This window comes from Chiloscyllium plagiosum, chromosome 3, assembly GCF_004010195.1.
Source record: "Chiloscyllium plagiosum isolate BGI_BamShark_2017 chromosome 3, ASM401019v2, whole genome shotgun sequence".
Lineage (NCBI taxonomy): Eukaryota > Metazoa > Chordata > Chondrichthyes > Orectolobiformes > Hemiscylliidae > Chiloscyllium > Chiloscyllium plagiosum.
Genome location: NC_057712.1, coordinates 53,071,983 through 53,083,359, shown reverse-complemented (window position 1 = coordinate 53,083,359; position 11,377 = coordinate 53,071,983). Strand labels below are relative to the sequence as shown.

At 37.0% G+C, this 11,377-nt stretch overlaps 1 protein-coding gene across 4 annotated transcripts in view; it reads right to left on the bottom strand.

The window, feature by feature from the left end:
• Nucleotides 1–1,168: 1,168 nt before the first annotated feature.
• The window catches only part of znf512 (zinc finger protein 512), a 69,390-nt gene continuing 59,181 nt past the window's right edge, over nucleotides 1,169–11,377 (bottom strand). For 3 of the 4 annotated variants that reach the window (XM_043682073.1, XM_043682100.1, XM_043682083.1), the window contains 3 exons: nucleotides 7,342–7,404; nucleotides 5,431–5,529; nucleotides 1,169–4,665 (listed from right to left, as the gene is read on the bottom strand). In XM_043682073.1, coding sequence (XP_043538008.1) covers nucleotides 4,363–4,665; nucleotides 5,431–5,529; nucleotides 7,342–7,404 — 465 coding nt within the window. In that variant the 3' untranslated portion in view covers nucleotides 1,169–4,362. The remainder of the gene's footprint in view (nucleotides 4,666–5,430; nucleotides 5,530–7,341; nucleotides 7,405–11,377) is intronic. The other variant, XM_043682093.1, reaches the window with a different exon arrangement.

Genomic DNA, 11,377 nt, shown 5'->3' with positions numbered 1-11,377 from the left:
AAGCGTTGCGAAAGGTTCAGAGGCGACTTGCTATGATGTTGCCTGGCATGGAGGGAAGGTCCTCTGAGGAAAGGCTGAGGACTTGAGGGTGTTTTCATTAGAGAGAAGGTTGAGAGGTGACTTAATTGAGACAAAAAAGATAATGAGAGGGTTAGATAGGGTGGACAGCGAGAGCCGTTTTCCTCAGATGTTGATGGCTAGCATGAGGAGACATAGGTTTAAATTGAGGGGTGATAAGTTATTGGACAGGCGTCAGAGGTAGTTTCTTTACTCAGAGTAGTAGAGGCGTGGAGTGCCCTGCCTGCATCGGTAGTAGACTCGCCAACTAAGGGCATTTAAATAATCATTGAATAAACATATGGATGAAAATGAAATAGTGTAGGATAGATAGGCTTCAGGTTGGTTTCACAGGTTGTCGCAACATAGAGGGCCAAAGGGCCTGTACTGTGCTGTCATGTTCTATGTTCAACCCTCCGAAGAGTATCCCACCATACCCATTCCCCTATTCTATTACTTGACATTTTCCCTGACTAATGCACCTAACCTGCACATTCCTGAACACCATGGGCAATTCAGCATGGCCAATTTACCTCACCTACACTTCTTTTGACTGTGGGAGGAAACTGGAACACCTGGAGGAAATCCACGCAGATACAGGAAGAATGTGCAAACTCCACACACAGACAATCGCCTGAGGGTGAAATTGAACCCAGGTCCCTGGTGCTGTGAGTCAGTAGTGCTAACCACTGAGCCACCGTGCTGCCCCCCCATGTATCTTATTTCAAAAATAAAATTGCCCAATTCATTAAAATGTTGTAATCATTTGACGGAGCTGCATAACCACAGATTTGGGTAACTACATCTTTCTCCCCAAACCTTGAATAAAGTTCAACACAAAAACTTCTTCAAGAGCTTATCCAATACTAATTGTTTAAATCCATCATATCAACACATTACATTTGACTAAATATACTCAAGATACTTGTAATTAACTTGGTCTGACCTCCCAGAACATTGTTCAATTTTTTTTCTTTCTTTATGACAAGAGACAGTTAAAGGTCCAGAGAACTGCAAGAGCCTTTTGTACAGCATAGTAAGTGGTAGACCAAAACATTGTTGGAAAATGTGCAGCATCAGGAAACAAAGGCAAAGAAACTTCAGATTGAAATCCTTGTGATAAAACACTTTTATTTATTTTTCATACAATAACCTGCTGTATAGTTGCATCACTTTGTTTATTTCATAGTGTATTCTGAAGTATAACAAAGAAGAAAAATTGTAAAGTAATAAACCTAAAAGTTACTCGACAATATAATACTCAGTATGTGAAAACTTAATACTTCTTCTATTAACCCTCATTGGAATTTCAGATGAGTATATCAGCCTAAGAGTTTGTTGTCATTGAGTTTCAGATAAATGTTTCCTTCCCTAAGTCAGCAAGTATAAATGCTTGACACTGAGATCAAATCAAATTGACTGCAATTTTTAAAAATTATCGTGAAAAATAATACATTTGAGAATGGACAGGAGATGTTGCCTGTAACACTTCATTATTGAGAAAGTTTGCAAAGGAAAGAAAATTGGAGAGAAGTGCATAGTCATAGAAAAACAACATCGAAGGACAAAAAAAAATTCAATTTTTAATTAATCCTTTGAGCTGGTCATATTGGGAGCACCTTTTGTTCTTTTATATTGAGTACTTTCTTTTCACTGCCTTTGTTTCTCCTTTTCTCCACAACACTAAATACAAAAGGTCTTTGAACTTTGCACTGAAACAAACTCATTCAATTTCATTGCTATAACCAAGATTTTAATTGTCCAAGTCAGACACAAAAAAGAATGAAGTTCCACAGAGCACAAGATAATATTTGTAAAAATGCAGAGAATATTGATGGTCAAAATAGTATGACTAGATTATCACTATACCAGAAGGAATTCTGGGCAAGAGGTTATTTTCACACCACAACATGAGCAAGTGCATGTACATGTGCATATTCATGTTATAATCAAGCACCTTGTTTATTTTGAGTCTTAGGTGCCTGGAAAGAAATGCTTACTTAAATGTACACTTTCACAATTACTATTGTGTAAATTAATTTGTCTATGTCATAGAGAAGTGATAGTCAGAAACAATATTACTGAAATGTAATGCAAGATTGTAAAACGGCTTTAGTCTCCAATTTATAACAAACAAAAAGCATTTATATAAATTTAATGCTAACACAATTTTAATAAAATAAGGCTAAATCTCCTGCTGGTTCTTAGGTTAGAAACTACCAATAGAATCATAAAATATCATTGAGAATGCAGTAAAGCATTTTAAAATATTAACGGTTACATTTCAATAATAGAGATAAATCATTGTAGATAAAAGCCTAATATTAAAAAAAAGCTTTTAATATGCCTTTTGTCATGTAAAAAATCACTGGTTATTTCGTGATTTAATTGTTACAGTCATTACTTATACTAAGATAAAGCCAAATTTTGAGAAATATTGTAATAATGTACCTGGTTTGTAAAAGACACATTAAAGGCACATTGCGTAGTGTATGTACATTCAATAAAATGATTCCTGGGTAGCATTTACTTTATGCTCATTTCCAAAGACTGGTGATTACTGATGATTTTTGACAAGAAAGAAACAGGAGTTGCAGGAGAGCAAATTGCTTCAAAAATGGCATTGCCATTAAGATCATAGCTACCTCAAATCAGCTTTCTCACTTGTTCCCACACATGGTTCCTTTGGTGCTCATAAATTCATTGTTTTCAGTTCTTTAAGTGTACTCTGCAGCTGAATATTCACTGATTTCTGAGGTATAGAATTCCAAAAATTCATAACTGAATGATGATGCCTTGAAATTATACATATATTATAACTTTAATTTGTGATGTCAGCTATATAATAACATTTTTAAAAATATTTTGCAGTACTAGTACTACTACACCCTGAATATGATTAGCTTTTTAGCTGGTCTCTACCAAGTTGGCACTGAGAGATTAAGTTTATTTAGCAAAGTTGATTGTTAAGAACAGATTTCACATGCTTGTCTTCACTAATACTAAGACAGGTAAAAAGGACAGAGAACCTGAACAATAAAATTATTAAAAATGACTGTGTTTACTACATTATCAGATAAATTTCATGTTGTAAATAATGAAAGCCATCACATAAAGAATACATTATTCATGATGTCCAAGTAATGGGATATCACAGTAGGTTCCTTATGACATGCAGATATAGCTCACATTGCTATCATTCAGCACACTATAATAAAGGAACTCTTTTTCATCTAAAGTTTACTTATCCCATCAAGAGTAGAAAACTCAGGAGGTTTGAGGTATTCCTGTTAAATGGAATAAATCGAAAATTGTGCTATTGATAATTACATATCCTTTTCTGTAACAATTGGATAAAGGAGATTAAATTGTTGCATTTAGTATAGCGCATGTAGACAGCTATTGAAACAAAATGCAATATTTTTATTTGGAAAGCTACCGATGAACCACCAAAACTACCAACAATCTAGAATTAATCTTATGAAAACGTCAGAAGATGAGACTGACTCTACATCAAGTATTCTTATTCGTTGCCCTGAAAATTTAAGGCATTATAGATCAGCACAACTTAATAACTAGCCACCGCTAGACAACATTTCTAATATTTCAAATGTTACACAAAAAAAATCTTAAATAAATAAACAAACATGTTCATTTTTTAACACCCAAGATTACAACCAGTCTTCTTTGTACCTCTTGAAACAGGTGGTAATCTGTCATACAGGGATTTCTAGCCTGAATTCTTCCTTTGCACAAAGAAACAGACTGAAATATATGAAGTAATCAGATCATTGTCAGTACGTAGCACCAGTGATTTCTAGCCTCTTCCAAACCAGTGGCGCACAAAAATGAGCACATTCACCCCTGTAGTGAATTATACTGAGACTCCAGATTCTTATTTATGAAATGTGAAATTATATTAATAATTTTCTCCTCTTAAAATAGCACAACATTTCCATCATGTGGATATTAAACTATAACTATTAAGGGAGTGTGAAGCAGAAGGTTTACATTACACACAAAACACATCCACAGTCTTCACTAAATGTACGCGCACAACCTGACTTTTATTTTCATTTTTCCAAACTATGTATGACAAAAAAATTAATGTGGTCCAATTCCTTATTCCCAAGAACACATGGATATGAGTGCACAACTTAAAATTACAAAAAAAAACCTTGTCAACAAATGCAAATTATACTTATCTGCAGATCTGTTACTGTGTTTTAATCAATGCCCATACAGCTTGTGGTTGTCTGTCAAGCTAAATAATCCATTTATTATTCTTTAATCCACCACAGTTGCTTATTTCTTGGCTTGATCAGTCTTTAATTCAGCTTTTGCACTTGGTCTTTTGAGATGCCAGGTTCCAACTTTTTCTTGTTCATCTTGTTCTTCCTCACTATCAGTAAACCTATATTGATCATGTTCTTTAGAACTCTCACAGACTTTTTTAAGGAAGGACATCTCTAAAACTGTTTGTGCATTCTGTTTCTTGTCAACTTTTGATGATGACTTTTTCTTTGTTGATATTTTAGGCTGTTTTTTGCTAAATTTCACCAAGGGCTTGAATTCTTTAGCTGCTTTAGAAGTAGGAAGAAACCAGTCCTGTCCATAAAAGTGAACATCATATTAATCATAAGAAATAGAGTGGTAAAAAGAGGAATTACAGTTACATTGACAAGCATTTTATTGACCGTCAACCCTGTATTAGACGCATAATTTTTGTGTTTTTAAGAAATCAAAAATGATCAACATTCTTCAAATGACAGCTTCACTAACAGGATCCATTTATAAAACGTTACATTGAATTATGAATAATGTTCCTTTTTTCCTTATTTCTGTTGATATTCAAAATCATCGTTTAACAAATGTAACTTCCAAAGTCAGGGACAGACGCAAAGGAATTAATGTAAGTGGGCATTAGCCAAGACATCAAATTAAATTTTGAGATAGATCAGCATGAATTACTGGTGCTAATTCATCTAAATCAGTGTCGAACTTAGCCACCTTTTTGCAGCCAGTATTCTGCTAAGATTATGAGATAGCTATTGACAAGATATGAGTTAGCCATAAAACAAGTGAGCACTCATCTTATAAATCCCATTTTTTTTAACTAAAAATCTCAAAGCCCTTAATCATGTCTGCAATGATACAAATCTGTTCCAACATAACACATTACTCAGCAAAACCACAATTAACCAAGTGGCCACTCCTATTCACATCTAAAATGTGGAAATGCATAAAATCCATGACACGTTTTGAATGTCACCCTTAACTTTAAAATTTGAACAAACAATTCTATTTTTAAAAAGGATCAAATCTACATTCTTTGGATTACGATATAGAATACCAAGAATAATACGTTTTTACCTCAAAGTGTACGTTATTAATATGATATTTTACTCCACTCTCAGAGCCGAATTCTTTTTCACATAGCAGACACTTATACTTTCCAGCAACATACTCTCCCTAGTAGTTCAAGAAAAAAAATAAACAAATACCAGCATTTAACAGTATCAAATGATCAACTTTAACTGTGGCACAATATAACTTTTCTACTCAGCCATGATGTCACTGTTGAGAAACAGACTCTTCCCAATTCAGATACTAATTACAGTATTAAGCAGTCCAGGTCAGGCAAAGTACAGGTCAATGCAGAGTAAGGTTTCTATTATCCCAACAATATGCCTCAGCTTTAACACTCTATATTTCTACATCACCACAGATAATAAATTGAATTTCATAAGCAACTCAGTCTAAATGACTAAACCCATGTGAAAGTCAATATCTAACTCACTGTACCATCCAGTTCCTTGAAGTAGGATCCATTTAATGGAAGGGAAAAGAGGCAGTGCTTTAGACGCAAACACCATGATCTTCAAAATAAAATGGCTAAATCACTATATCTTGCTTTTCTCTACATCAGAATCAGTCAAAATGATGCAATAAACATCCAGCTCTTCAAAAGGAAGTTTCAACACGTCTTGAGAATCTAACTATTAAAACCTCACCCATGCATCCCCCAAGAAAATTCAGAGAGAAAGTTTGTTCACCACAAACATATAAGACTTCACAAATCAATTTTATTTAAGCCTGCAAAAACTGACATCAGAATGTCCTTCACATGCTTGGCAAGAACAACCTGAAAACTTAATGCCTAAGGCAGTAGTTTTCTGAATGCATCTTTTCCCCTCTCCAGATGACATTAAGACATCAGGATTACTCCTCATTGAATCTTCCTTTCTTCTCCTCTTAAGAAATACTCTGTGTGCTTTTGACTCCATATAAATGACTTCCACATATAAATCAGAAATTCGTACATAATCCCTGTCTCCCCTTCCTCCCATTGTGCTCAATGATTTGAAATCAGAGTGGCAACATCTAACCATTACTTTTTGGTATCCTTCACCTAAGATTCCCAATAATAAAAGTCCATATGATTTTAAGACAGACAAGAAACCAAAAGTATATTTTAGTCCCAATGCAGAAGTCAGAACAGAAATACCATTGAGCTGTGACCCTGATCCAAGACAGATTCTGAAACAACCTTGCAACAAAATACATACTGAATAGGATAGGGGTCATTTTACAATTCTTCTGTTTCCAGTTTAGGTATTCACTTCCGACGAAAGGAGGAGCACAGAGAAAACATTGCATAAAATATACACTTACTGTCAATAATTAAGCAATTTCTTCAGAATTTCCCTTATTGGAATTATCGTTAAAAGCAACAAACTTTAACCTTATTGTTTAACAGTTATTCCTACTGAAATGACCATCCAAAGACATAAGGTCCTAATATATAGCAATCAATTCCTACACAGACCTATAATTGGAAGCTTTTCTTTGAAATGGGGAAATTCTTTATATCTCAGTTATAGAAAACACCCAATAAACAAACCTTTTGAAAAGCTTCTCTAAATTTTTCTTTTGAACATCAGCTCCCCCCCCCACCCCAAATAGCTGCCTAGAAATAAAATACAGTCCACTAATTCAATAACAATATCCAACAATAAAAGTTAACAAAATCTTTTGGTAAGAGTCATTGGTTTCACATTGAAAACAGACAAAGTAAAATGGAAGAAAGAAAAATGGGAATCTTCCAACAGACATGAACAAGGCAAAACATGGATGGTTACAACAAGGTTAGTATCAGTTCATATACAAATTGCAACATGGTACCAAAAGAGTTCTAGTAGACTAAAATCTCAGTACAGACTTTACAACAAAAAGACATAATAAATTTCCTTTTCCACAAACTTTAAAGAAAGTTATACCTACCCTTGTACAAGAACCAAGATGAGCCTTCAACCCTGATATGCTTGTATAATTGGAAGCACAATCCTAAAGAAAAATTAGCTATTAAACATAATTATAAGTGTCAGTTTGAAAATTTCAGTTTCATACACAGAGAATTAGAACAATTTGGCAAGTGAAATACACAGTTTGACAAACAAATTGCTCAGAAGTACACATCTGTAATAAAGATAATATGTCAGACTGCAAGGAATTACAGATTGATGCGTAATGTATAACACGGCATTTTGATATGCCGTTACCACTGCCTTTGATTTCAGCTCCTTTCTGATGAATATTTACTCTCACGTGTTGATGAGGCTGCAAAGAGATCTCTTCCAATACTTTGAAAGTAAGCAGCTGGCACATGCTTGAAGTAATTCAGAGTAGACTTACTTCTTGTCTCTCCACTAAACAGTTAACACTAAAAGATGAAAATTATGCTGATTGGCATTTTTTGACCCTCAATGCCATTCCAGAGAACGAAGAATATTAGAGCGCAGTACAGACCCTTCGGTCAGTGCACTGACCTGTGGAACTAAGCTGAAGCTTTTCGATCGTACACTATTCCATTTTTGTCCATATGTTTATCCAATGACCATTTAAATGCCCTTAGTTGGTGAGTCTACTATTGTTGCAGGCAGGGCGTTCCATGCCTGTACTATTCTGTGTAAAGAAACTACCTCTGACATCTGTCCTAGATCTATCACCCTCAATTTAAAGCAATGTCCCCTCACGCTAGCCAAGACCATCCAAGGAAAAAGGCTCTCACTGGTCTCAATGAAGTCACTTCTCAAAACTTCTTCACTCCAATGAAAACAGCCACAGGTCCCTCAGCCTTTCCTCAGAAGACCTACCCTCCATTCCAGGCAACATCATGGTAAATCTTCTCTGCACCCTTTCCAATGCTTCCACATCCTTCCTATGATGCGGCGACCAAAATTGTATGCAATACTCCAAATGTGGCCGCACCCAGAGTTTTGTACAGCTGCAACATGATCCTATGGCTCCGAAGCACAATCCTTCTACCAACAAAAGCTAACACACCATACGCCTTCTCAAAAACCCTATCAACGTGAGTAGCAACTTTCAGGGATATATGTACATGGACACAGAGATCTCTCTGCTCATCCACACTACCAAGAATCTTACCATTATCCCAGCACTCTGTATTCCTGTTACTCCTTCCAAAGTGAATCACCTCTCACTTTTCCATATTAAACTCCATTTACCACCTCTCAGCCCAGCTCTGCAGCTTAGCTATGTCCCTCTGTCACCTGTAACATCCTTCAGCAATATCCACAACTCCACCAACCTTAGTGTCATCCACAAATTTACAAACAAATCTTTCTATGCCCTCATCCAGGTCATTTGTAAAAATGACAAACAACAGTAGCCCAAAACAGATCCTTGTGATATAGCACTAGTAACCGAACTCCAGGAAGAATGTTTCCCATCAACCACCACCCACTGTCTTCTTTCAGCTGGCCAATTTCTGATCCAAACCACTAAATCACCCTCAAACCCATGCCTCCGTATTTTGTGCAATTGCTCACCGTGGGGAATCATATCAAACACCTAACTGAAATCCATATATACCATATCAACCGCTTTACCCTCATCCACCTGTTTGGTCACCATCTCAAAGAACTCAGTTAGATTTGTGAGGCATGAATTACCCTTCACAAACCATGTTGACTGTACCTAATCAACTTATTCCTTTCTAGATGATAAATCCTATGCTTTATAACCTTTTCCAACACTTTACCCACAACCAAAGTAAGGTTCACTAGTCAATAATTACCAGGGTTGTCTCTACTTCCCTTCCTGAACAAGGGGACAACGTTTGCTATCCTCCAGTCTTCTGACAATATTCCTGTAGGCAATGGCAATGTAAATATCAAAGCCAAAGGCTCTGCAATCTATTCCCTGGCTTCCCAGAGAATCCTGAATAAATCCTATCCGGCCCAGGAGACTTATCTATTTTCACACTCTTCAGAATTGCTAACACCTCCTCCTTGGGAACCTCAAACTGTCTAGTCGCCTGTATCTCAGTATTCACCTCAACAACATTGTCTTTATCCAGTGTGAATACTGATTAAAAATTATTCATTTAGCGCTCCCCCTATCTCCTCGGAGTCCACGCTCAACTTCCCACTACTATCGTTGATTGGCTCTAATCTTTTGTTTTAGGGTTTTCATTGATCCTATCTGCCAAAAACTTCTCATGTCCCCTCCTGGCTCATCTTAGCTTTCTCTTTCGGTCTTTCCTGGCTAACCTGTTACTCTGGTAGAGGAATTGAGTTCCGGAGTCCTGAGGTCATGTTGCAGTTGTATAAGACTCTGGTGCGGCCGCATCTGGAGTATTGTGTGCAGTTTTGGTCACCATACTATAGGAAGGATGTGGAGGCACTGGAATGGGTGCAGAGGAGGTTTACCAGAATGTTGCCTGGTATGGTAGGAAGATCGTATGAGGAAAGGCTGAGGCACTTGGGGCTGTTTTCATTGGAGAAAACAAGGTTTAGGGGTGACTTGATAGAGGTGTACAAGATGATTAGGGGTTTAGATAGGGTTGACCATGAGAACCTTTTTCCACGTATGGAGTCAGCTATTACGAGGGGGCATAGCTTTAAATTAAGGGGTGGTAGGTATAGGACAGATGTTAGGGGTAGATTCTTTACTCAGCGAGTCGTGAGTTCATGGAATGCCCTGCCAGTACTCTCCCTCTTTATGTGCATTTAAACGGGCATTGGATAGGCATATGGAGGATAGTGAGCTAGTGTAGGTTAGGTGGGCTTGGATTGGCGCAACATCGAGGGCCAAAGGGCCTGTACTGCGCTATATTTTTCTATGTTCTATGTTCTCAAGCTCCCTAACTGAGCCTTCATGTCTCATCCTAACATAAACTGTCTTCTTCCTCTTGACAAGAGATTGAACTTCTTCAGTAAACCACGGTTCCCTCGCTCGACCACTCCATCCCTACTTGACCGGTACATACTTATCAAGGATCATGCAGCAGCTGTCCGTTAAATAAGCTCCACGTTTCAATTGTGCCCATCCTCTACAGTTTCCTTATGTATCCTAAATCTTGCCTAAACGCATCATAATTGCCTTTCCCCCAGCCATAACTCTTACCCTGTGGTAAATACCTATCCCTTTCCATCGCTAAAGTAAACATAACAGAATTGTGGTCACTATCACCAAAGTGCTCACCTACCTCCAAATCTAACACCTGGCCAGGTTCATTACCCAGTACCAAACCCAATGAGGCCTCGCCCTTGTTGTGCTATCTACATACTGTGTCAGGAAACTATCCTGCACACATTGGACAAAAACTGACCCATCTAAAGTACTCAAACTATAATATTTCCAGTCAATATTTGGAAAGTTAAAGTTTGCCATAACAACCACCCTGTTACTCTCGCTCCTATCCAGAATTATGTTTGCTATCCTTTCCTTTACACATCTGGAATTATTTGGAGGCCTATAGAAAACTCCTAACAGGGTGATCTCTCCTTTTCTGTTTCTAACCTCAGCCCATACTACCTCGGTTGACAAGTCCTCAAACGTCCTTTCTGACACTGTAATACTGTCCTTGACTAACAATGACACACCTCCCCTTCTTTTCCACTTTCTCTGTTCTTACTGGAAGGTGCAACAGTCATTCCTTTCTCTGCTGTATCCATGTCTCAGAAATGGCCACAACATCAAAGTCTCAACATCACATAGCGTTTATATATGCTATGTGATCTTTTAACACAAATCCTGAACTTAGACAAATTTTCTTTTACTTGCATATAACTAATAGTATATAACCTAGAACTTTACAAAACCAACAGTCTCTGCACTATCTGCCTCATTCTCCAAGAAACTTAGCTACTTGCATTGATCATGTTATTAATACAAATAGGAACTGATGTAATAACTAAAAGTTGTCAACAAAAGGCTGCCTGTTACAAGAGGATCCATTGTAGAATGAATTTGGTCTGGTAGGGGACATGGTATATTATCTACAAGACAT